The 21,017-nt window shown below is 35.4% G+C and overlaps 4 protein-coding genes across 6 annotated transcripts; 3 read left to right on the top strand and 1 right to left on the bottom strand.

The window, feature by feature from the left end:
* Positions 1-3,452: 3,452 nt before the first annotated feature.
* Positions 3,453-4,841, bottom strand: LOC125214661. The gene has a single exon (XM_048115777.1). The coding sequence runs from the start codon at positions 4,700-4,702 to the stop codon at positions 4,097-4,099; it is 606 nt and encodes a 201-aa protein (XP_047971734.1). The 5' UTR covers positions 4,703-4,841; the 3' UTR covers positions 3,453-4,096.
* A 4,549-nt stretch (positions 4,842-9,390) lies between these two features.
* On the top strand, positions 9,391-13,350 carry LOC125214079 (calcium uptake protein, mitochondrial-like). Of its 2 annotated transcripts, XM_048114957.1 has the most exons (8): positions 9,391-9,853; positions 9,950-10,017; positions 10,997-11,220; positions 11,386-11,469; positions 11,777-11,990; positions 12,335-12,631; positions 12,862-13,006; positions 13,249-13,350. In XM_048114957.1, the coding sequence occupies exons 1-8, from the start codon at positions 9,526-9,528 to the stop codon at positions 13,278-13,280; spliced, it is 1,392 nt and encodes a 463-aa protein (XP_047970914.1). In that variant the 5' UTR covers positions 9,391-9,525; the 3' UTR covers positions 13,281-13,350. The 2 variants fall into 2 exon arrangements, with proteins under 2 accessions (XP_047970914.1, XP_047970913.1); XM_048114956.1 differs by having other exon boundaries at positions 9,395-9,853; positions 12,862-13,350.
* Positions 13,351-14,335: 985 nt separating this feature from the next.
* Positions 14,336-18,004, top strand: LOC125213365 (protein PHOX1). Of its 2 annotated transcripts, none has more exons than XM_048113868.1 (4): positions 14,336-14,514; positions 14,736-16,741; positions 16,838-17,069; positions 17,554-18,004. In XM_048113868.1, exons 2-3 carry the CDS (start codon positions 14,785-14,787, stop codon positions 16,969-16,971), a joined length of 2,091 nt encoding a protein of 696 aa, XP_047969825.1. In that variant the 5' UTR covers positions 14,336-14,514; positions 14,736-14,784; the 3' UTR covers positions 16,972-17,069; positions 17,554-18,004. The 2 variants fall into 2 exon arrangements, with proteins under 2 accessions (XP_047969825.1, XP_047969826.1); XM_048113869.1 differs by having other exon boundaries at positions 14,740-16,741.
* A 537-nt stretch (positions 18,005-18,541) lies between these two features.
* LOC125214518 (protein MEMO1) lies at positions 18,542-20,990 on the top strand. The gene is made up of 8 exons (XM_048115576.1): positions 18,542-18,718; positions 19,322-19,406; positions 19,493-19,561; positions 19,659-19,771; positions 20,042-20,153; positions 20,221-20,364; positions 20,440-20,614; positions 20,724-20,990. Exons 1-8 carry the CDS (start codon positions 18,667-18,669, stop codon positions 20,847-20,849), a joined length of 876 nt encoding a protein of 291 aa, XP_047971533.1. The 5' UTR covers positions 18,542-18,666; the 3' UTR covers positions 20,850-20,990.
* Positions 20,991-21,017: the final 27 nt, after the last annotated feature.

Raw genomic sequence — 21,017 nt, forward strand, 5'->3', positions numbered from 1 at the left:
TTGGAAAATTTATTAGTAGGAGTAATTTTTTTATTATCATGGATTATTTCTAATTTACATGTGAATTTATATTTTGTTGGAATCGAATTCTGTGATTTTTTATTCATTGAGTCCACTAACTTAACGAGCTTTCATTGACTAAATTCTCAATTTTAACGCAATTTTTTAATAATTAACACGGCTTGAACACGCTTACGAATTTTGGATCCAAATACACGTATAAAATATTTGGTGCATTTAAATAAAAACTAATGATGTTTAATTTAGGGCCATTTATCAGGAAAAAAAATTAAATATAAAAAAAAACGAATTATTTATATTTTTTTTTCAATTGTCACATGCTATCAATTATCAAATTTAGAGATAATTAAGTCTTGTGTGGTAGAAAAATACACTTAGTTGAGATTGCTTTTGTTATTTCATAAATTAAGACACACAGGGGGCCAAAAGATGAGAACACTATTATTTTTATAATATCGTGTTAAAATGACGGGTAGAAGCAATAATTAGGAGTATAAAATAATTCTATATTGTAGAGGCATAATTATTGTTTTACACTAAGATTTATTAATCATATATAAAAAAATGTTCGGAATCGAATCAAATTTAGTCTACAAAGCCAAACACAAGCCACGCATTTTTATTCTTGCATCATTATCTCTACATTTTATAATGTCTATAATATGCTGAATGAGCTGGCTAGTGTTGGATATAACACCCAAAAACAATATTTACCCCATTTAAATAACTAATGCGAGAATATTGAATTAAATATTCAATAATGAAGGCTTGATATTTTGGTTAATAAATTCAATTCGAGCAAGTTGGTACAGAAAATTAATAATAATACTAATAATTTCATATAAATTAGCAATTCAAAATAGAATCGTTTGATTATAGAGTAAGAAGGTCGGCACGCTTCGTGTTCGTCGAATTATGACTATTTATTTATTTTGAATAGACTTAGTCTTCTTCCGCAGCCTTTTGACTTTCTCTACTTGCACATTAATACATTATACTCAACTTCTAGAAATATTAACCAAACTCCAAATTAAAGGTAATTTAGTAGTATTAGAAAATTATACTCAATTCGTCCATTAACCATAGTTTTAATAGTAAACAATAACAATTTAATTGCAAAATTAGTAAAATGAGGGGATATAGAGAAAAATTTAGTTGAAATATTTTTAAAAAGTACTCCCTCCATTCCATAGTAAAGGAGGCGTTTCTTTTTGGCACGGAGATTAAGAAAAATTGTGTTCGGAGAGAGTAAAGTAAGAGAGAGTAAAGTGTGTGAAAAATGTGTTGACTTTTACTAAAAAAAAATGACTCTTTTATTATGGAACGTACCAAAATGACAAAATGACTCTATTATTGTGAAACGAACGGAGCATAACGCAACTCTAGAATGAGAAACTTGTCAAATAAGTGGAGTACAAAAGAAGTGTGACAAGCTGAGCCCATTTTTTGCAGTTTTATCTTATTCATTTAGTTTCAATTATCGAATTATTGAGTTTACTATTTCCCCTTTTCAACGCCTAACTAACCGTTACCGTGCTTGTGTCCGAAAAAGGCGACACATAACTATTAATATTAAATTTTCATTGTCACATTATTACCAAGCAATTCTATATGGATTTGCAATTTTCTCTATATTCGGAATTAAATATCCTATTTACTTGAAGAAAAGCAAATGTGAGCAGAATCTCTGGGAGTGCATTTTTTCTCCACTTCTAGAAATAATCAATTTAGGCACCAAATTGCATGTTAAACCCAACCAAATTGATATAATTGAGTTTGACTATTAATTTAAACCTAAACTTACATAATGAACAATAAAAAAGGTATTACTCCTACATGCGTAGATATAAGTCAAAACGAACGCACCGTCACGAATTAAATAGAGTACCCAATAGTGAAATTCCGAAATGTTTATTCCAAACAAATTCAATTTTACAAATTCACTGAATTACCTTCTCTATCCAGATGATACATTTTCCTTCTTAAAGACTGTTTTATTCAAAGTGACATATTTTATAAAATACTTTCTAGTATTTTATTTGCATTCATATTTTTACTCTTCTCACTTAATTAATAAGTATTATTTTTTGTTCCTCTTGAAATAGTTGATTCTATTATTTTTTGAACAACAAATTATATTATCTTTCAATTTTAACTTTTAGAATCAAATTTTTTAAATTACGTATCCTAAAGAAATGATTTAAATAATTTAAATAACTAATGATTTAAATAATTTAAATAACTTGGAAGATATGAATATTACTCATTTTCTCTGTTAAGAGCAGACTGAGCAGCACCGTCCGTCCGTGCCAGCGGCACGAGAGCACGCCCGTGCCGCTGAGCACCCTTACATGGCGTATTCTGATTGGCCAACGACATGTACCGTTGGCATATTCAATTTTTTATTTTTTATTTTTAAAAATTCGAAATTAATTTTAAAAAAAGTTTTATAATAAAAAAATATTTTCCCACTTCCCAAAAAATTATATCCGTTTTCTACCCATTTTTAATTTATTTTTCCCAAAATTCACATTTTTATTTATAAATACCCCACTTCAACACAAAAAAAATCACATTCTCATCTATTCTATCATCTACATTCTCTCATCTTTTTTCTCATATTCTCTCATCTAAATTCCCACCACACTATTTTAATTATGTATTTTTTTATTTTCTAGGATTTTAATTATGTATTTTTATTTTTTAATATATTTTTATAATGTAGAAATATTTTAGTAATTGAAGTATTTAAATTGAATAATAGAATGGCGAGATCCTTGATTGACTCTTAGCTAAGGACAAGGAGTAAAAGTGGATCCAGATCCACTTCCATGCTATTAGCTAAAAGCACAAATTAGGATGCTCTAATCCAAGTAGCTTGAGACAGATACCATTTGTTTACTATTAATTGCTTAGAGATGTGTGCCAACTGGATAATTCTGTTATCCAACATCTATCCTTTTTCAATACATTTCAATGTGTAAATAAAAAGTATGCATATGTGTTGTCTATATTCATAATGGGTATTTATGGCCTCTTCAATTGGCCCACATCCACGCTCGTCCAGCTGCCTCCAGACCTTACCACATCCAAATTCATATATATTCATTAAATTTTATTATTTTCCAGTATTTAATGCTATTTTATTTTTGGTTTTACTCTTTACATATTCACGTTGAATTACAGATTTCACATTATTAATATATTTAAACAATACTTCCATATGTCCAGCTATCATTTTATAGTATAGCTTTTATGGAATACTTTTTTTTCTACTTTTTTATTTTGATTATTGCAGCAAAAATTCAGCATTCTTTCTAATCTACTTCCTCCAGTAAATAATCTTATTTTATTTAGTTCGAGATTATTTTCTGTTAGATTTTGGTCCCGCAGTAAATTCCGGAATATACTATCCAATCACCCGCATCAACTTCCGTAAAATCAGCAGAAATCTATTTTTAGTAATTCCCATTTTCCAAAGCTGAGGTGAAAAAAATAGTCTCAAAATCATCCATGGCTTCGAACTTCGAGTTTCACGATAATCACTTCCCCACACTTCACGCAAAGCTCCTCAGATCTCAACACAAAGGTGAAAAATAACATCAGTAAAAATTAATAACAGTAACAAATAATGAAATATTGAAACAAACGAACGGAACGGCACTTACCTCATACGAACCGACGGAACGGAACTTACCTCATACGAACAACGACGGAACGGACGAACGGATTCAACGGAAAACGATGCGATACACGTAACGGAATTGGCGATAATTTCAACCAGCACCAAACGCTAAATCATCATCACGCAAACATCTTGATCCATGGATTTAGATTCAAATTATAGTTTCATCATCCTCATTGCTATGTGAAATTCGATTGGATTCATTTTAATTAGATCGAGAGTGCTCTAGTTTCAAATCCAATACGTTCTTCATTTGGAAATCATATGTACAACCAACACAAACATCAGCTCCCCTGTTCCAAAAATTGCTCAGGTGTCGCCGCCGCGGATCGTAAGCGCGCGACCGGTGATTTTCGAGTATAACCAAACCTGCATATTCGGCTTGCTCCTTCAGACGTCGTCGCCGGCGGTGGACATGACGGAGAGGCGGCTCTGCCGCGGCCGGAAATCGGCTCGGCGACGCTGCTGGTGCGAGGACGGGCGAATCAGCGCCGCGAGGGCTCGCTTCACCAGATCTCCCTCCACGGTGCCGATCCGCACCAGAGAATTCGTCATCGCCGATCGCCTCATGTTCAGCCGGTTCGGGGAGTAGGAAATCGATTGATTACCACCGCCGCTGTTTTTGTGCAAAGCGCATCGAAACGAACCTGGATGATTCGTCGGCGAGCACAGGCACGTCCTCTTCTGAATGTTGCCGCGCACGACCTGGTTCCGCGGCGGCGGCGCCGCGATCGAGCGCCGCGGCGAGATAGATCTGTCGATCGCGAAGCGGACGGACCGCGACGGAGGCGGCGGGGACAGGCCGTGGAGGTTGACGCGCGTCGGCGACGCCGCGCGGCGCTGGTTGAAGAAGCCGGCGGAAGGAGAGGACGAGTAGTAGCTGGACGAGGCGAACGGCGACGAATCCGACGTCATGAACGAGGAATTCCGGTGAGCGGCGGCGGCGCGGTGCCCCGCCATGACCGGGGCGCTCGACCTTCTAGAAGACGTAGCCATTGGTTTTTCCTTTTTCCCTTGTTTCCTCTCGAAGAAAGGTATTGTTTGTGGGGAAAGAGAGGAGAGAGAGGGAATATTTTAGTGTTATTTTTCTAAAGTGCGCTGTGGCTCTTCAGTTTGGCAAACCTAGCTGGTGTCAAAGGGCTGATTTATAGTTGGGGAAGGCGATGGCACGTCCGTAAATACGAGACGAGGAGAGGGGTAGTGCGGGGAAAGGGAGGGCAAAGTTCGGTCTGGGGGTGGGGTCCAGCATCAAAGCAAATATCATCGCGGGAATCTGATCCAACGGCTGCGAATCGATTTTAATATGCAAAAACGACAGGAGCTGAAGTCGTTTTAAGCAATGAAATGCTTCGACCGTTACGGCCTAGCCGCCACGTATTACTGTAGGGTTGATTTACGGCTCGCAAATCGAGATGGAAAAGATAAGTAGATAAGTTTAATGTTTGATTTTAAGGATAATCCCAAAAAAAAGGGTGAATTTTGCTTTATTCAATATTATAAAAATTCGAAATGATTTTTTAAATTATCCCATAAATGGACATTAATGATTTCACTTTGAATTTTATATTACAGTATAATGATAGTTATTGCGTTCGGAATCAAACTGTGCATAAAACTAATCCAATAGTACTTATTTCAGAACAATAATTACGAATCAAATAAAACTTGAAGGGAAAAAAATTCCCTTAGAAAATTTTAAGTTTTAATGACAAACTATAGTTAAATATAAATAAAAAAAAATTTAATACAATAATATCAAGTAGTGGTATAAACCTAAAGCATGGATACTAGCATGATGAACTTATGCTCACTACTTCCGAAAGTTTCATTTTTTTTAATTACATGAATAAAATTGCAAATTGATATCAACAAGTTGATGTTATCCAAAATGAGATGAGGAAGTTGACGTTATATAGCACCTAAAAACACTATGGCCTACCATGTTTAAGACACTATTTTAATAATACATCTACTCTATTTGAAATTGTTAGGCGCCTTTCGTGTAGGTTTTTGGTTTTTCCAAATGTAGAATGATGATGATGATTAATGAATTAGTACATTTTTGGTCGATTTTTTTTAAAAGTGGTTTGCAATATTTCATATTTTCATTTGAAGGGGGTGAGTAAAGTTGTACTCCCTTCGTCCATCATTAGGAGTCTCATTTATGAACGGCATGAATTTTAAAAAATGTTAAGAATAGTGTGTGGAAAAAAGTTAATGGAATAGGGGATCCCACTTGTATATATTAGTGTTACGTAAATGAAATGTGAGTGGAATGAGTCAACGAAAGATGAGAATCTATTATCATTTATGGTAAAAGTGAACCTGAATTCCTATTCACGGACGGATTAAAATGGAAAAACGGGACTTTTATTCGCGGACAAATAGAGTAATTCGCTTCGATTGATTTTCAATAATGATTTTGTTAAGTGAGTTAGAAGAAAAGATGGTGTGAGTAATAAAAATATTTGGTGAAATGCAAGTTAGTAGTAGTTCAATAATTGCTAGTTTAGTTGTAGCAATCTTTCTACTGAAATTGTCAACAAATTATTGAATGCCATCTCATCTTATTTAACATTATTTTCAAAGTATTATCGTTTTTATTGACAAAAATGATATAATGAAATTGACAAAAGATAATTTATTGAGAATGGGTCATTACATATATGTGGAATTGGGTGTGAAAATTTTGAAATTTTCTTGGTGTATGTCTGCTTCAATTAGGACCAATAATTTTGTGACACAAGCTATTAATTTTGTCTTGAGCTCGATATATAGTGGGGATGAAATTCATATAATACATGTAAATTTGTAACTATATATGTGTATCATTTTCAGTTTGACGAATTCAAATCAAATTGAATATTAATATTGTTTCTTTAAATAAGATACTTAATCTTGAAATAATTATGTTTTCGCTTTGGTGATAGTAGTAAAGAAGTTAAGTAATGAATGAATGTTAAGTAAATTAAGTGGAAAGAAAGTATAAATTGTGTGAAATAGTAATAGAAAAGATAATTGAAGAAATAATAAAGCATGAGTCATAATAATAATAGTAAGATATTTTAAATATGTTGAAGGAGTATTTTGGAAATATGACATGAATTTAGTGGATGAATAAAAAATATAATGAAAATGAAGAAGTATTCGTTAAGACTTCTAGATCTCTTGAACAGCCATTTATAAAGTGATAAAATTTGTAAAAATGACATTTGACTCTATCTCTCTATTTATGAGAGTCGTCTCTTTCACGTAGGCTGCACTCTTATATATGTATACTTTATCATTAAGAAATGTATATGCATAATAAATGGAATAATCAAATCAAATAAAATCAAATAAAGTTACTCGATGCTGATTCGGCATTACTATATAAAATACATCGACGTAGGATGTAAATTTTGGCGACTAATTTTATTTAATTGTTTGAATAGATTTGTATAATAGTTTAGTTGTAATCGGGTAACGGAATGGTCCATAATTATTTGACTACTATTCCATTTAGCATTGATTAATTCATTTTGACTCATCAATATATTTGAAAGTGTATTAATATGCATCTTGTATTTATTAACAATTAAACCAAGTTTAGGTAAAAGTTCATATAAACGGCCACATTGAAACGCTTTTTCTTTCAATAATATTCCTTTTATACAATAACCAACAATTAATTATTTGTGAGTTCTATGAATGTAACAATACGCATGTAGACTTTTATGACATTGATTCACACAAGACTTTCGATCATTTGAGAAATAAAATACAACTATTTTATCCATAAAAAGGGCTTATTTGTGAATGATATAAGTTTAGTAAACGTAATTAATAAAACATGATTGTCAACGAATAAATAATAAATAAAGTTCCATGAATAAAAATGATAGTAATAATTTTCGAGAATAAAATAAAATGACAAAATGAGACTATCTTTTTATAGACCGATGCAATATAAATAATTCGGTGTTGATCCATATGTATATATTTTTTAATTTTAATATGTTCTATGTCAATGAGTTTACGACAATGTAACCATTAACTTTTTTTTTTCTATCTATTTCTCCAATTTCAACCTCGACTAATATTACAAAAAAATATTCAATGCCATCAATATACATTAAAAACTAATGCAATTCATTGTACCACCACTATTAAAACTATTAATTGTAGTTTGAGGAAAAAGTATATTATTTAAATACTGGAGTAGTATTTTCTTAAACTTTGTAGTAGTAGACAACTCTACATGACAACAAATTTATTTATATTAGCTATTAAGAAGTATGGTCCAGTTTTTGCGATAATATCAATCAAACATCTTTAAAATAGCTCTTTCATAGAAATTGCTTTCGTTATAGTTGGACTTTTGCTTTCTAATTAAATGTGACAACCACGCTTTCTCTGATAAACCACCCTCTACAATTATGGGCCTCTTTAATATCAATTTTTATAGTTTGGTGGTTATGTAAGTATTTATTAAAAATAAGATCAAATTATAGTTTGGTGGTTATGTAAGTATTTATTGAAAATAAGATCATATTGATGTTTTTGCTAACTTACTATAAGTAAATAATCTTTAGATATGGTTTGGTAATCTTGTTAATTCACTCCTTATCCATCTATGTAAATCTACAATTTTACTAATGCTGCTGCTACTACTACTTTAAAATGAAAATATTGATTACTCCATCCGTCCTTTAAATTTTTGTCACATTTTTTCATTTTCATCCGGCCTACAAACTACTTTTGATAGTGGATCTCATATTTGATTAACTCATTCCAACTCACATTTTATGCATAAAAACTAATACGGAGTATATAGAAGTAGGACACATTCTCAACTAACTTTTTCAATTAACTTTCTATTACCTTTCTTACAATCTATGTCTGGTCAAAGTGTGACAAAATTTAACGGACGAATGAAGTATACCCGAAGGGGAATAGTAATAAATCAAGTACTCCCTCCGTCCCTTTCAAGATGCGTTCATATTTTTGAGTGATACATGATTTTGGGAGGAGTTGTCAGGTGAAATAAGTAGAGAGAAAATAGTAATTAAATATTTTAATAAGGAAAAAGAAGATAATGATTCTTTTTAAACGTAATTAATGGATATTTTGAATATGACAAATTAAAAAAAGGAATGTGGGTATTTCAAGTGAGTCAATGAGTAAAAAGTAAAATTCTGAATTGGCCAATTATCTGATTTGACAAGCACACAGTTTTTAGAATTTAGTGTTGTTAGTTTTTGCAAAGTTATCCTGTTTTTCTGGTCACAAGTAGAAATTTGACACTAGGCAATCAACTGTTCCATTCTCTAATTATAACAATTATGATTATAAACATATAATGACATAAAATTACATTGTCACTTAAAACACTTTATGGATAACAATTACTATTCCCTCTAATATCTATCAAACATAATTAATAAACATCTCAATCAACAAATTTTCCAATTTCAACCCAATCTTATCCAGTATTTTCCACCTATTTCCAAAGGCTATTTAGATGGCCATAGGCAATTATTGATTTATAGAAAAATGACAGTTTTTGTAAAAAGAAGAAGACTTTAACTAGATTTAACATAAATATAGTGTTCATTTTCCCCAAATAAATCCACTAGAATCTGACTATAGGATCTTTAATATCTAAGTAATTTCTCTCAATTTAGAACTTACAAAATAAAATCTAACTACGCTACGATTATGGAAACGCGACTTTTAAAAGCGGCAACTCCTCAGCGACTTTGGCGGCAGCTATTTTCACTAGAAAGTAAATAAATCGCCATTTGCGTTGTTTTTTCTCAACGAAATCGGATAGAATTATGTCTGTTTGGTCAGCTCTCCGTCGATCTTCCCCACCGACCAGCCGCTTCTCCGCCGCGCAGCGCTTCCAACTCCGTCAATTCTCCGCCGCAGATCCATCTCGTGAATCTGCGCAGTTCCAGAGTAATTCTGGAGACGATCGCCGAATCAATTTGCTAGGATGGATTACGGCCGGAGTTATCACCAGCTCCGCCGCCGCCCTTTCTCTTCACTCCTTTTCGTCGTCTCCGCCGCAGATGTCGTTCGCTGACTTCTCTCCTCTGTCCGCCTCCGTTGTTCAATTGTCTCCAGCTCAAAAGAATAGTCAATCGAAATTTATCTTCGGAGGTATACGGGATAACTAACCTCTTGTTTTAGAATTTTGATTTGTGTTTCCTGCTCTGCGAAGTAGTGAATTAAGAAGCTTTTTGTTGTGTTTTGCAGAGGCATATAGAAGGAAGATATTTTTTAATTATGAGAGACGCATTAGAATGAGGAGTCCTCCTGAGAAGGTATTTGTTTTTATCCGCCAAAATGAAGAATATGTGTGAGAATTATTGTGAGAATTGTCTCCACACTGTACTCGTTCTGCCTAATTTGTGCTGAACTGATTGGAGCAAACCGAATGTTTTGTTTATTTTGATTAGTTATCGAGTTTACTCTGTTGGTTGCTTATCAATGACATCATCCATTGGAATAACTGCATACGAAATTACAAAAAGGTTTGACTGTGAGTGTTGGTGCTTTTACATTCTGATTTAGCTTAGAAGGTTGAAGCTGAAATCCTGAGGTTCAATAAGATCCCTCGTGTTTCATCTTTTGGCTGATAGATTCATAGAACATCTTTGTATGTGGAGCTCCGAAGGGATTTACTAGTGAAACTATGTCAGCCTTGCATCTGTTATAATCGTCAGCCAAAGGAAGAGAAGGGAAAGAAATGGAATCCTTACTTTAGTGTTAGTAATGTTATCCGTAGTTTGAGAGAATTGAATGAAGAGCTGTAGGTTCTGAAAACCTAATGCACGGTTCTGCAGAGTAATACTTCGGAATTCTAAGAACCTGATTTTCAAGAGGAGCCATTTGGCACAAATTACTGCAGGTCATACTGGCATAACTTGGATTTAGTAGAAACTGAATTGAGCTGGTAATTGAATAGACTATGTATGTAATTTTCTGTCTGGGATGACAGAAACAGCTAAAGCAGTAATCCAGTTTCATTAGATTATAGAATGTAAACGAATAAGATGTATACTTTCAGAAAGACAGTACCAAGTAATGAGACTAGAAACAAAAACTAAATAGTACTCCCTCAGTGGTCTTGCAATGGTGAACATACTTATTTTTTGTTTGTTTCATTATTTTGAAGACAAACTAAATAGTAACAATAAATTGTGAGATTTAATTGTTTTTTTTTCTCTTTGTTTTTTTTTTATGCTAGCTTGATACGAATATAATAAGCAAATTATATATCACCAATCTTTTGTGCTGAAGGTATTTGAATATTTTGCTTCCGTTCGCGCCGATGATAGAGAAGTTTTTATGACACCGGCTGATCTGATGCGAGCACTTGTTCCCGTATTTCCTCCATCTGAATCTCACCTTGTAAGAGATGGATACCTCAGAGGGGAAAGGCCTCCGGGTGAATTGCATTGTGCGCCATCGAACTTTTTTATGCTTTTTGACACAAATAGTGATGGTCTAATATCATTCAAAGAGTGAGTCATCGTTTTCTCTTGTGTTTACATATTTTGCTATTTTTTCTCTTCAGTTAGGTTTGTTTATTTTGCCTTCTCTTTTTGTGAAATATGGTCTCTAGTAATTCTCATTCTCTGTGAAATTTTTTTGCTTAATTGACTAATTCTTCTAATGTTCTTTGACAGGTACTTATTCTTTGTTACACTTCTTAGTATTCCAGAATCAAGCTTTTCAGTAGCATTCAAGATGTTTGACCAGGACTGCAATGGGTAGGCGCAAATTTGAATAGACTTGCTAATTTTTTTGCCTAATTGACTAGTTCTTCTAACAGTTGGTCATGACTGTGCACTATATGAATAGGCTTGCTAAGTTTTTCCTTGGACACATAAAATAATAGATGGGTATATATGGCCCCCATCCCTGTTGAAACCTCTTCCTCGACATATCAGCTTTGGCACCTATACTAATAATATCCTCTCTTAGGTTGGATTATTTCCATCACCACTGTAATATATTATCTGTGGAAAAATGACCAACCTCTTCCCTGGCTGATATATTTTACTTTATCTGAAATAGGAAAATAGACAGAGAGGAGTTTAAAAAAGTGATGACTTTGATGCAAGCTCATAATAGGCAAGGTGCTGTACACTGTGATGGACTTCGTGCAGGGCACAAATTGTGTGGTTCAGGGGAAAATGGAGGCTTGGTGGAGCATTTCTTCGGAAGGGATGGCAAAGATCTTCTTGAACACGAGACTTTCGTCCAGTTCTTGAGAAATTTGCATGATGAAGTAAGTTCATATTATCCTCCATCTGGAAAGTTACAAATTAGTGTAGTCACCTCATTAAATTTAGTGTATCATGGTATAACGGTTAATAGCCCAAGTGCTCTGTGCCACTTGCTATAGTAACCACTAGTTCCCGGATGGGCTAGTAGCTTCCTTCATTATGTTGGCATCAACACTTGGGTGACCTGACGAATGGAGTTGTTTGTACCTGCAAATGATGATATATCCTTGTAACTACTGTCATGATCGTTGAAATCCTTTCAGCTCAGACTTGGTATTTCGTACTCCATTCCATTCGTGCTACTATAGTAAGGTTATATGGATTGATTTTCTTGAGTACTTTACAGATGGTGAAATTAGAATTTGCTCATTACGACTACAAGTTACGAGGGACCATATCTGCCAAGGACTTTGCATTGTCCATGGTTGCATCAGCAGACTTAAAGCACCTGAGCAAACTGCTTGATCGTGTTGATGATTTAGATCACCAGCCAAACATTCACAATATTCGCATTACCCCTGAGGAATTTAAAAGCTTTGCCGAAATACGGAAAAAATTGCAGCCATTTTCCTTGGCACTTTTTAGTTTTGGACATATGAATGGGTTGTTGACAAGGAAGGATCTACAAAGAGCTGCCCAACAAGTAGGTTCTCGTTCCCTGCTTTCTGCTTGGTTCTTTCTTTTCAATGATCTGCTTACTTCGAAAGCAATGGGAACAATGTTTGTTTTCTTGGGTTCAATGGTAGCTCGTAAGGATCACCTTCGATCTTCTCTGCACAGTCCATCATCGTACATTGTCCATGCATCAGAATATCAATATGGTTTGCGCAATATACACCTCAGACACCTAAATAACTCGTTGATCCTGTGCAGGTATGTGGGGTCTATCTCACCGACAATGTCCTCGACATAATATTCCACGTGTTCGATACAAACGAAGACGGAAGCCTAAGCTCTGACGAGTTCGTGAGAGTTCTGCAAAAGCGAGAGAAAGACATAGCTCAGCCCACAGAAGCAGGTTTCTTCAGCTTTCTGTCATGCTGTTGGCATTGTTCAAATGCAAATTCGATTACTACTAAGTTGCTGTCCTCATGAATTGACAAGTCTTATTTGTCCTTGTTATTGGTGTACATAATGACTGGATTCTGGAATTATAGCAAGGGCAGATTTGTCTTTCAACTTCTATATATAGGGGGATTTGAATTTTGAATTACAACCATTTCTGTAGTGACTAATGATAGTTTTCCTTGGTGTTAACAGACTGGACTTGTCTCTCTGTTCGTAACATGTAACAACTAATAACATTACTTACTATTGAAGTTATTACAGATTATTGGAAGGGTAGATTAGTCTTTCACTTTATATTATCATCATCTGTTCTCCTGCTGAATATTTTTTTTAATTATTATATTTTCTTTCAGTCGCATAAATCTAGTTTTTTGTGAAAATGTGATGGAGTATATTCATCAACCCGAAGATATTAAAGATGGTCAAATATCTAAATACATTGAAAGAAAAAAATTAGAGATTAATAAAAACGAAAGAAAAGATCACTATCCATCTGGAATATGCCATTTTATCATTTAACCTAATAAATTTGAAAATGAAGGGTCCCATAAATGATTTGTTATTGCAGCGTAGTTGCGCTGTCCATTTCGGAGACAGCCACTCTCGAGAGAGCGCGTAGTCCCACGCGCCACTAAGAATAAACGTATTTTACTACCGTAATTAGTTAATTCAATTATTTTTATATTTCCAAACACATAGTAATAAGTAATCGATTGAATCATATTTCATAATCATAATTCCTATAATCACATTCCACGAAATTTCAATTCCCCATAACAAATAAACAAGCCCTTCATGAAATTCACAAACAATTTCATAGCAACAATTTTAAAATGAGAAGTACAAGTCAAATAATTTCTTAGTATTTCTTTTATAAGTATATAATAGGAGTACAACACGCTCATATAAAAATATAGTAAAGCGAATACTCCGTATTACAAAAGCAAAATAAAATACAAACAATTACAAAAAGTAATTAAATCTGAACAACTAAGAAAGACTGGAATTTGAGAAAGAAATAAAAAATTTGCAGAAGATTGATTTGGAGAAGAAAGAAGAAACATAAGAAATAAAGTAAAAAAAAGTCCAAAATTTTCTTATAAATAAATTCTACTACTCCACAAGTTAAATCAATATTAAGTCATAACAAGCTTCATAAAATCAATGTCAATATATATTTGAGATTTTTCAATAATGGGGCTGGCGCGTAATAGTGGATCCGTTGACGCCTAATTCGAATATAATTTATTAATAATTAAATAGAGAGAGAGGAGGCGACCACCAAGAGGAAATCAGAAACCCTAGACAGAGAGAAGGTGGAATTTGGAAATTTATGACAAACATCCCTTTTCTCCGCCTTTCCCATAAATCCTTTTCAGCTGCTTAAATTTTTGCCTTTCCCGTATTCTTCACTTCTCCATTTACCGATTTTCAGCTTAAAAGCTCCCTTCTCCCGAGGTATGCGCTTTATATTCCATTTTTGGATTGTTTCAAGCTCTTCTAATTTGATTTAACTGTAGTTTCTGCTATTGCTTTGTGCTTTATGTTAATAATCGCTTGTGGAGATTGATTTAGTCATTTAGCTGTTTTTTTCTAGTTATTGACCGAGGATTGTATTTGGAAGCATTCTGTTAGTATTTGTTATTGATTTGATTTGATTTGATTTGGTGTGTTTTAAGGTAGGTTTTGCATTGAGCTTTTGATTGGTTGTTGTTGGAGTGGAGGAATATGGGAAAGCCTACTATTGCTAGGAAGAAATTCCAGATAGGGTCGAAATCGGAAACCGGCAAAGCTAGCCCGAAGGCGGCGGCGGCTTTCGACGAGGACACCGCTATTTTCATCAATATGTCTCAGGAGTTGAAGGAAGAGGGGAACAAGCTGTACCAGAGGCACGACCACGAGGGCGCGATGTTGAAGTACGAGAAGGCGCTCAAATTGCTGCCCCCGAATCACATTGATGTGGCGTCGCTGCGGACTAACATGGCGGCTTGTTACATGCGAATGGGGATTGGTGAGTATCCGAGGGCGGTGAACGAGTGCAATTTGGCGCTTCAAGTAGCTCCCAAGTACAGCAAGGCTCTGCTGAGGAGGGCGAGGTGCTATGAAGCTATGAATAGGCTTGACTTGGCGCTGGGAGATGTGAATAGTGTGTTGAGCATGGAGCCTAGTAACACCACCGCGTTGGAGATTGCTGAGAATGTGAGGAAGGGGATTGAGAAAAGTGGTCTTCAGATTGAAGACAAGGAGGTTGTTGAGTCTACCCCAGCGCCTGCGCCTGCGCCTGTTCACAGGAGGGTTACCAAAGAGAAAGGGAAAAGGAAGAAAAACAATAAGTTTGAAAAGAAGACTGTTGTGGAGCCTCTGGTGAAGAATGTGAGTGAAGTTGTGGAAAAGAAGACAGAGGATAAGGTGGTTGTAGAGGAGAAAAGAAGTGTTACGGAAGAGAAAGTAGTTATGAAGTCGGTGAAATTGGTTCATGGCGAGGATATACGATGGGCACAGTTGCCTGTGAATTGTGGGGCTCGCCTGGTGAGGGATATAGTTGTGGACAGATTCCCCAGTTTGAAGGGTGTGCTGATCAAGTATAAGGATCAAGAAGGTGATTTGGTTACTATCACTACGACTGATGAGCTGAGGGTAGCTGAGGGACTGGCTGATGGTCAAGGACATTTGAGACTGTACATTGCTGAAGTTAGTCCTGACAAAGAACCTGTTTATGAAGGAACAGGCATCGAAGAAGCATTGAGCCAAGGCCATCAGGAGCCATTTGTGGTGACAAAGAACATTCACGCAGACAGCAAAGGGCCAACTTGTATCGAGGATTGGATCGTTCACTTTGCGAGGCTGTTCAAGAGTCATGTCGGGTTTGACTGTGATTCTTACCTGGATATTCATGAATTGGGGATGAAATTATATTCAGAAGCACTGGAAGATACTGTTACAAGTGAAGATTCACAAGAATTATTCGACATAGCGGCAGCCAAGTTCCAGGAGTTAACTGCTTTAGCCTCGTTTAACTGGGGAAATGTTCACTTGTCTAAGGCAAGGAAAAGGATGGTTACGGCTGAAGATAGTTTATCTGAATCCACTGAATCCTCCCTGGCGCAGGTTAAAGATGCTTATGATTGGGCACAAAAGGAATACACGAAGGCAGGCTTGAAGTATGAGGGTGCTTTAAAAGTCAAGCCAGACTTTTATGAAGGGTATCTTGCACTTGGCCTGCAGCAATTCGAACAAGCGAAGCTTTCATGGCACTACATACTTGAGAGCAAGTCCGACTTGGAGATAGGCCCGTCTTCACAGATACTGGAATTATATAACAAGGCCGAGGATAGCATGGAGAAAGGGATGCAAATCTGGGAAGAGATGGAAGAACAGCGCCTTAATGGACTCTCAAAATATGAAAAAGATAAAGCTTTGTTTCAGAAATTTGGTTTGGGTGGTTTATTTAAAGATATCTCAGCAGATGAAGCTTCCGAGCAAGCTACAAATATGAGGTCCCAGATTTATCTTTTGTGGGGTACAATGCTGTATGAGCGTTCTGTTGTGGAATATAAGTTGTCTCTACCATCTTGGGAAGAATGCCTTGAGGTTGCAGTCGAAAAGTTTGAACTTGCAGGAGCATCAGCAACGGATATTGCTGTAATGATCAAGAATCATTGCTCGAATGAAACTGCTTTAGAAGGTAGAATATGGTTTATTGTTTCTTGTTTGTCTTTTTCCATAAAAGGTTCTTGCACCTGGCTGTGCTCATCCTTACCCTCTTATTTGCTTAATGTAGGATTCAAGGTCGATGAGTTAGTACAAGCATGGAACGAGATGTATGATTCTGATGCATGGCGATCTGGTGTGACGTCTACCTACATGGAACCACTTTTCAGACGACGCTCTTCATTCATTTATGGAGAATTTTGAGTTATCTTTGCATAATGTTGGTGACTAAATAGAAGGCAATAGCATCAGAATCATTTCTAAGTGCCATGTGGTTGCTTGTATACCCCCAGAGGTTCTAGGTGAGTTGATGCTGCAAATTTAACTTTTTTCATCCAACATCTATATATGCTCGTTTCAATTTCGTTCTCACCTCAAATGCTGCATTTAATATACTATGATACAAGGTGTGAATTGATTGCTCCATTGTAGAATGAACAATAGGTTTCTAATAAGAGCTAGGTGTGACAGGGATGGTTGATTTGAAAAAAAGCTAAGATGTTTCAAATTTACGATTTGACATAATGCCAAGAGAACTTGGACCGTTTCTTAAATACATGATAATCGACCATAAAGTGCCTTTTATTTCTCTTGATTTTGTCCTCCTTTGAAATTGCCACTGAAGGCTGTTGAGAGATGGGAACTTGTTTAGAAATGCACAAAAACTTTAACCATTAGATGATAGCTTGTTTAGCCAAAACTATGTCAAGATTCATTTAAACAATTCTTTGTAGTTGAGGAAAGTTACTTTCATAAGCTAATGAAAATTGCCATTTCATCTTGCAGGTGACAGATTGTTGTTGTTGTTGTTGGTCTTTTCAGTTTGGTCGAAGCGAAGAAAAACACGCTTCAGTGTCTCAATTGCCCGTCGGTTCGTGGCAATATTGTGTCTGTTTTGTTGGTTTAGTTGCAAAAGTTTTTTGATTTGTTGTTTGGCTCCACCATCTAAAGGGGCTGATCCAGTCTCAATGTTTTTGGGTAGAGATGTTGAGAAAGAGAGAGAGAGAGAGAGAGAGAGTGAGCATACATATAGAAATTGGATTGAATTGTAAAGTATTTGTGGGTGGGTATATAATAGATTGCATTTCTTTGGGACTTTGGGTTACTAGATTTTAAGCTTGGCATCTTCATACCTTTACCTTGTGCCTTTATTCCTGTGTTGAACTCATCTCATATGTATGTGGAAATTTTTGGACATTTCCAATTATTGTTATCTCATTGTTATCGTTGGTATTGATATTATACTCCGTATACATAAATTTCCAATTATCAGTGTATCTTATAGTTATCCTTGGTATTGGCATTATATATCATGGATATTCTTTACCAAAATCAAATAAGATTATCCATTTAAGATTATGTGGTTGGATTATTTTAACTAAAGGAGATGATTATGATTAATTATCATATAATTATTTATATAAAATAAAATTATAAAATTCGATCTTATGAACTTAATCATGACTATAATATTGTAAACCGACAATCCTTTAAAATATCGAAATTTTTTTAAAATTTAATTAATAATAATTTACTTTAAAAATAAATTAAAATACTAGTAGTACTACTTTGTTATAACTTTTTATTGGAATAGACTTAAATGAGATATCTCTTGTTAAAAAATAAAAACCAATAAACTAACTATATTATATCAGAGTATATAATCATAATGCAAAATTATTGGTGGTAGTAGTCCCAGATTATTATTTTAGTACTCCATTTATAATTTATATTAAAAGTCTATATTTTATGAATTCTTATGCATAAAATTGATTAAAGGTGTATCTGTCAAGACTGATGCACTTTGCGTGAGAATCTATTCTTCAATTCAGATAAATCCCACAACAATTCACAGTGAAATCGCAGAGAATTTGTATTTGCATTAGGGCTTTTTCTGCCATGGACAAGATTAGGAGACCTTCGCACGCTGGCTCTTGGTACACCGACAATCGTAAGTTCGCCTAATTTCTCCCTTGATCTTCGATTAGTTAATTGAGCTCAGATTCCCCCAATTTTGTCCCTACGTTGCTGAAACATCGATTGAGTTCACTCACATTGAAAAGCTGACCTAGAAAGGGGAAAAAGGGATGATCTTGGATGATTTTGTGCTTTTTTTTGCCTGAATTTGGATGGAAGTGACTGATTGTTGGTGTAGCACAATTTTTTTCTGTTAAAGTAATTTCAATCGAGTTCATCGAGGAAGTTCAGCTGAGTTATGTTGTTTGATTTTTGCTGTAAGTAGTGATATGAGTGTGTGACAATAGGCTGCTGTTTTGGTGTGAGTGTGTTGGCCTCTTTGTAGAGTTGTTAAATGCCCGATGATTGAGGAATCGGGTCTCGGGATTGGGTTAACTGTGACGCGGTCTTAAAATTTCTGTTTGCTATTTTGATGCTATACCATTATTCATGGATGATTTATTGCTCTTCTTGAGAAGTTGGTTGATTTGGGGAATGCTTGTATAGAGAAATTGTTGATCAGAATAGATTGCAAATCCTTTGACATAGTATTTGTTTTGGCACAAGGTTTGATGTCATTGTTGTTTCTGATCCCCAGCTAAAGAATTAGCTGAGGAGCTCGATGGCTGGCTCCGTGCAGCCGGGCTGCCCAAATCTTCCGATGTAAGAGGTGTGATTGCGCCGTAAGTCGCCAGAATTCAGAACTGTTCATTCTTGGCACATATGAGATGATGACACAGCTCTGATTTTGTGTTTTTGTACCTTTTAGTCATGCAGGTTATTCTTATTCGGGCCGTGCAGCAGCCTATGCTTTTGGAAACATTGATCCTTCTAACATGTAGGTTTTCATGATACATATCCAAGTATTGCATCTCTTGTTCGACCCCGTGTAATTCTTTGAGTCTGAAGATTGTGAAACGTTATCTGATTCGCAGTACTAGGGTATTTCTTCTTGGGCCGTCCCATCACTATTACACTCCAAAATGTGCGCTTTCAAAAGCTACAGTCTACAAGACTCCTATAGGCGACCTACCAATTGATCAGGAAGGTATTATTCTAATTGCTACTTCTAGGATTATTCTTATTGCTACTTCTAGGCTTGTTTAAGCAATTTGAGTGGCAACGAGTCTAGCAAAAGTTCACGTTTAACTAACGATGAATTAGTAATTGACTGTTATCTTCTTTTTCCCAAATGAAATTTGTTGGGTTTATGTGTTGTGAGAGACATTCCATAGGTTCGTTTGCACACATTAGCATGGTATAGTTTTTGCTATAACGTTCCTCCTTTAATTGGTATCTGCTTGACCTTTATTTCCAGTAAACGAGGAGCTAAAAGCTACGGGAAAGTTTGAAATGATGGATCTTCGTGTAGACGAGGCTGAACATAGCATGGAAATGCACCTGCCTTATTTAGCTAAAGTATTTCAGGGGTAGGATTTTGGTAAACCTCGATTTCTTGCTACTTTGCTCTCGGCTCATATTATGAATTTGATGCAGCTATGCAGTGAAGATTGTCCCCATTTTGGTTGGTGCTCTTAGTGCTGAAAATGAAGCTGTCTTCGGCCGGTTGTTAGCTAAATATGTGGACGACCCTACGAATTTCTTCTCGGTGTCTTCAGATTTTTGTCATTGGGGCTCCCGGTATGTCTCTCAGGCAAACTCTTGTGCATAGAAATATGAAAATGTTGGCTTTCCTTTCTGAACCGTCTTGTATAGGTTCAACTATACGCACTATGATAAAAAGCACGGCGCCATCCACAAGTCCATCGAAGCATTGGACAAAATGGGAATGGATATAATAGAAACCGGAGATCCGGATGCCTTCAAGAACTACCTCTTGGAGACTGACAACACTATATGCGGACGACACCCAATTAGCGTCTTCCTTCACGTAATATCTCCACCTCCCCTGTTTCTTTCCGTGCTGTTTTACAACGCTTTCGTGTTTTTTCGCCTACTTCTCGATACCTAACCACATTTGGTATTTTGAATTGGACTAGATGTTGAAGAATAGCTCAACGAAGGTGAAGATTCGTTTTCTTCGATACGAGCAGTCGAGCCAGTGCAAATCCACAAGGGACAGCAGTGTAAGTTATGCATCTGCTGCTGCCAAAGTCGATGCTTAAATTTGTGGAATGAGCAGAAGATAATTCCACTTTTAATTTATGGCAATAACTTAATGAATAATTGCATTGATCATTGTTATTTTCTCCAACTTGCTTTTGTTGACGATTCTATTAATCAAGAATTCCAAACATTACAATTAAGATTGTTTTGCTTTTATTTTCTGTGGT

The sequence above is a fragment of the Salvia hispanica genome, chromosome 3, assembly GCF_023119035.1.
Source record: "Salvia hispanica cultivar TCC Black 2014 chromosome 3, UniMelb_Shisp_WGS_1.0, whole genome shotgun sequence".
Lineage (NCBI taxonomy): Eukaryota > Viridiplantae > Streptophyta > Magnoliopsida > Lamiales > Lamiaceae > Salvia > Salvia hispanica.

Coding starts and splice junctions, on each gene's coding strand:
- LOC125214079 (XM_048114956.1), top strand. CDS start 9,526: ATGTCTGTTTGGTCAGCTCTCCGTCGATCTTCCCCACCGACCAGCCGC. Junction 10,018..10,996: donor TGAGGAGTCCTCCTGAGAAG/GTATTTGTTTTT, acceptor TTTGTGCTGAAG/GTATTTGAATATTTTGCTTC. Junction 11,221..11,385: donor GGTCTAATATCATTCAAAGA/GTGAGTCATCGT, acceptor GTTCTTTGACAG/GTACTTATTCTTTGTTACAC.
- LOC125214661 (XM_048115777.1), bottom strand. CDS start 4,702: ATGGCTACGTCTTCTAGAAGGTCGAGCGCCCCGGTCATGGCGGGGCAC.
- LOC125213365 (XM_048113868.1), top strand. CDS start 14,785: ATGGGAAAGCCTACTATTGCTAGGAAGAAATTCCAGATAGGGTCGAAA. Junction 16,742..16,837: donor GAATGAAACTGCTTTAGAAG/GTAGAATATGGT, acceptor TGCTTAATGTAG/GATTCAAGGTCGATGAGTTA.
- LOC125214518 (XM_048115576.1), top strand. CDS start 18,667: ATGGACAAGATTAGGAGACCTTCGCACGCTGGCTCTTGGTACACCGAC. Junction 19,407..19,492: donor GTAAGAGGTGTGATTGCGCC/GTAAGTCGCCAG, acceptor TGTACCTTTTAG/TCATGCAGGTTATTCTTATT. Junction 20,154..20,220: donor TTAGCTAAAGTATTTCAGGG/GTAGGATTTTGG, acceptor AATTTGATGCAG/CTATGCAGTGAAGATTGTCC.